Genomic DNA, 4,954 nt, shown 5'->3' on the forward strand with positions numbered 1-4,954 from the left:
AACACATGGCTATGATGCTCCCCCACTACTTCTTCTCATGATCAGAGATGCACATATCATCAACCACCAAGGGACATGCTCAACTGGTTAAGGTCAAACAACTGACAAGCAAATCTGTGGTATTGAGCAGAATATTTGCTGTAGCCCATCTTTTATACCCAGACAAAACAATGTACAAGATAACACCTCCAATCAGTTAAGATCAGAAGCCATGAGAGCCACTGCCTGGTACTGCATCCGGGCATTTACTATTACTATTATTATTATTATTATTATTATTATTATTATTAATTGCCTCAGGCATAGTGCCACGCATTTTCATCTCTCTGTAAGTGTTACCCAAGTTGTAGTTTGTTTTATTCTTCTGAGGTTTTCTTTTATTCTTCCGAATGTTTGTTGCACTTTCTGTTACATTTCCCAGTATTTTCGAGTCATTTAAAGAGTAGAGGATTTCGCTCCAACAAAAAACGACAGAATTGAAGTAGAAAGTCTTGAGAAAGAGAAAGAAGAGTTGGAAAATATTTTCCTTGCATTTCTTTTACAGTAGAAGGCTTCCTTTTCTTTCAATCAGCACTGCTACGCTATCACCACTATCGCTATAGGCATTGTTGAATAGAAAAGTATGGCAGTAACAACAACCTGTTGAATAACAACGACAACAGGAAGATGTCAAACAACAACAACAACAACACCGAAGGTTAAAAATAGCAATAACAACAACAACGCGGTGAAACACATTGGTGATAACATTGCCCCTTGGCTTGTTTTCCCATTTGCGTCACATTTGCGTCACAGCAAATATTGAATGGTGCCAAAATGACTGGAAACGACGTGATCAGAAGTTCTAATGATACCCGAAGACCACTGGGCCAATCTGGAGCTGTGCCCCGTCATGGATGCGCAAAGAAAAGTAATGAGATGGTTGATTCAGAAAGACCAGCCGTTCCACGTATGGAAGTAAAGGCCACTTGAAGGCTTTCTACTCTGAAGAAATGGGACGACAGAAGAGGATAAAGAGCAGTGGACAACAGCAGAATTATTAATAACAAGAGGTTCCAGAAGTTGTTTCCCTTCTTTCTTTCTTTTAGTTCACCACCAGTCGTTCAACTGGTTATAGCTTCAAGGGTGGCGATAAAAAAATTACTTCAGTGTCACGAGCCGATGATTAGCGGTTCCATCTTCCGTTCCCAACCAGTTTTACTACCCCAGCGTTTGCGACAGCGATGAGTAGGTGCATGGAGAAGGAATAGAAGTGTAAAATTGTTGGACATAGTGGGAATATATTTTAAAAGAATATAAATTAAAAGACACCTCCCATAAGAAAAGAGCACCTCTAGGGAAGGCAAGTAGAACATGTAAGGAGTTTATCGCTCCCCGGGAACTTATAAAATTTCGCACTGCTTCGTATAGCTAACAAGGTGCTGATTGCCTATTTGCACGTACTGCATATAGGCCATCAGGGAATACATAAAATGCAGATTGAGAAATATATACTGGTCTTATGCTAAATCAGGAATTATGAAGGTCAGTGGATTGACAAAATCTTTATAGCGGGAGAAAAAAAAAACCACATTGCCATATTTCTTCTGGTTTTAAATGCTTTGAGTTCCAATTCCGCCGAGGTCAAAATTGCATTTCATTCCTTCGGAGTCAATGCAATAAAGTGCCAATCAAATGCTAGGGTCAATAGTGTCTGATTAATTTCATTCCCTTAAAATCGCTGACCTTGTACCTAAATTAGAAGCCATTATTACTAAGAATGCTATACATACTGTTTTGTCGTTCATCAATGGCATCTGATGTTCCGGATCTTCCTCCCGATCTTCCTCCCGATCTTCTTCCGCCATGCCTTCGTCCGCTACAAGATCCGTAACGTTGAAAGAGACATTTGTTTCGTACTATTCTAGATGCTTTTGCGTAGACACTTTGGCATTGTTTATCTTGGAGGGGTGTCAAGCATAAAACTATGTAAGGTAGAACCGCTAGTAACAAGATTAAAGATGGACTGAAAAAGAAAAGAAAATAAATTATCAATAAATAATGTAATAGTTTGTTACTTTTCTTCTTATATTCAAAAACAAAACAACACAAAATATAACGAAATATTCAGGATATTCAAATATCCGCATGTGTGTGTATAACTAAATTGAAACTGGTTTTGTGTACCATCGCGTAGAGCAGAACACCAAAAACCAAAAAACAGAAAAAGAAATTAGAAGACGATATGATAGAACTAACCATTCCTATCAGTCAAGTAAGGAAGTTATTGATTAGTTAAGGGAGGAATTAGGTGAAATACTGTTAAAAGAAAGCAAATATGAAGTCAAGTTCATTTAAAGTAGTAATAGCTAAATATGAGATGGAAACCATATTGTTTCATTGCTCACGAAATTACACTTCGTTAAAAGAGCGAAAACAACAACAAATCTCATGCTTCTTTCCTCATTTTTCGCTTAATTAAAAAATATATATTTTATCTGTGCGAATTTCCGGTAGCAAACTAGTCTCATTTCCACCCGAACTAATCAAAACTACATTTTTTTTTTATCATCACAAAATTCCTTTATGTTCACAACAGACAAATGCTTCCAATTTGTTGAGCCGATATGTGCAAACAGACGACATAAATTTTTCTAAATGTAAGCTTTCAGATTTTTAAGATACTTCTTGATTTTCTTATCTTTTTGCAATAATTGATATTCCTCTTCACTTAGAACTGGCCTTTTCGTTTATAACACGTTAGTTTTCACTTCTCAATCGACATTTATTAATGGAGTTCATTCGAAAATTGTTTCTAATAGTGTTATACTTTCATTAATGATTTAATTTTCAATCATATATTACAAGCACGCTTCATTATATATATCTCAACGAGATAGTGTGTCTATGTTTCTATATATGTGTGTCTGAATACCAGATATGAGTATGTGCGTATATCTATACATGCACACACATATACACGCATAGAACTGCTTCTTCCATTCCATCATTCACTTATATATATATAATACATACACTTTGATCAGAGTTAACCTGTAGCTAAACAATCTCAACAAAATAAGACCAACCGCATCTTACAACCTCAAGCAGTTATAAAAGCCAAGGAGGGCGTCTTTACTCGTTAGAAAAATACCGTCAAATTTAGCCTCAGATCACGCCTTATGCTTAGCGAATGACACATTGGATAATGTCATTCCAGATACACCATGTCTTGCATAGAATATGAGATAAAAGAATGCTTATCTTCGAGATTCAAAAAGACGGGTGGTCATAGCTGAATGGCTTTCATTATGTCTGCTCAGTCAGGTCTTCAGCTAAACAAAGGCGAATATTTAAAGCCAACGAAGAATCATCTGCATCAATGATTCTCAAAAGTTTCTACTCCCACTTATCCCCTTTGCTTCATGTATTTCACAATCTGCCCGCTTATTCCTCCTGTACGTTAATTGCTATATATAAAAGAAGTCCATGTCACTGCCAAAGATTTCTTTTAAATTAACATTTTAGCGGTTGTATTATATATATATATATATATATATATATATATATAAGAACTACGTGTGTATATAAACAAACTTACATTTGTTTTTAGAAGTGTCGAATGTATATCGTACGATACAAACAAGAAAGTGATATTTTGGAATGTAGTATCGCCGTTAAAACAGCAGAAAAATTGGGTGTTATTACCCTTACAAGACGGAAAAAGTCAACAAACAGTCATGTGTGTGTGTGTGTGTGTGAAGAAAGAAAGTGTAAAATACAGACAACAGATAGAAAGAGAGGCAGAAAGAGAAGAAAAATGACGGGAAATACGCAAGAAATCTCACCGAATCATGGTTGTTCTTCGAAGATCCAAGCAAATCTGTTCAAAATCTTGTCTTTGCTGAGATTATATAGGAGGTAAAAATGAGAGCAATTGAATAATGACGTAATGATGCACGATAAAAACTAATTGTTCTAAGCATCAACTGACTGAAAAATTCTTAATAAAATGACAATAAAAATGCCTAATAAATCAATGAATGTATAAGTACAAGCAGGCGCCTTCGCGGATACGAATCGTGACACTTGAGCAACGAACACAAAAAAATATGAGGACTTCTTAAAAACCCGCAAAGAGAAGATTAGGTTATGTAGGTGGATGAGAGAAGGAAGAAAGAAAGAAAGTGAGAAGGAGAGAGAGAGAAAGAAAGAGGGAGAGAGATTCACCTTTGATTATTTAATAACTGATCATTTTAAAATATTTATTCTCGGAGTAAGTAGATGCTATGACGAAACAAATTTGTCTGCAAATAAAACTGAGGTTATAAACTTTACAAGAAATAAGGTACTGACTCATGATAGCAATTTAAAGTATTGTTAATTCAGTTTTTCTTTTTCCGTTTCAGTTTGAAGAGTGCCGTGGTCTAAAAGTAATCTCGCGGCAAGTTTAGTGCCCGAGAAGATTTCGAATACCGATTCTAACCATTTAACTTCAGTTATGTTGGCACAAGGCCAGCAATTTTATGGGGGGAGGGGAGGGTGGTTAGCTGATTACAACGACCCCAGTGCTCAACTGTTACTTAAGTTTATCGGCCCTCCGAAAGGATGAAAAGCAAAGTTGACCTCGGAAGCATTTGAACTCAGAAAGTAAAAAGCCAGAAATACTTTTTCTGGCGTGCTAACGATTCTGCCACCGCCTGGTCTTCGTTTTGTTGGTAGCAATTCTTTCTAATTTTGACACAAGGTCAGCAGCTTTGAAGGGAGGCGGGACTAATCGATTACACCAACCCCAGTGCTCAACTGGTACTTATTTTATTGATTTCGAGAGGTTGAAAGGCAAAGTCGACTTCAGCTGCATTTGAGCTCAGAACGTAATAAAGAGCTAAAAGAAATGCTGCTAAACATTTTGTCCGCTGTCTAACGATCTGCGGGTTCACCACCTTAGATTGGTAGTAATAGTCTAGGGAAGGAC

The 4,954-nt window shown here is 36.6% G+C and overlaps 1 protein-coding gene across 1 annotated transcript in view; it reads right to left on the minus strand.

The window, feature by feature from the left end:
- The window catches only part of LOC106880475 (peroxidase-like protein), a 19,711-nt gene extending 15,867 nt beyond the window's left edge, over positions 1 to 3,844 (minus strand). The window contains exons 1-3 of the mRNA XM_052975202.1: positions 3,828 to 3,844; positions 1,773 to 2,005; positions 543 to 639 (exon numbers count right to left, since the gene is read on the minus strand). Coding sequence (XP_052831162.1) covers positions 543 to 639; positions 1,773 to 2,005; positions 3,828 to 3,835 — 338 coding nt within the window. The 5' untranslated portion in view covers positions 3,836 to 3,844. The remainder of the gene's footprint in view (positions 1 to 542; positions 640 to 1,772; positions 2,006 to 3,827) is intronic.
- Between the last annotated feature and the right edge of the window lie 1,110 nt (positions 3,845 to 4,954).

This window comes from Octopus bimaculoides, chromosome 20 (genome assembly GCF_001194135.2).
Source record: "Octopus bimaculoides isolate UCB-OBI-ISO-001 chromosome 20, ASM119413v2, whole genome shotgun sequence".
Lineage (NCBI taxonomy): Eukaryota > Metazoa > Mollusca > Cephalopoda > Octopoda > Octopodidae > Octopus > Octopus bimaculoides.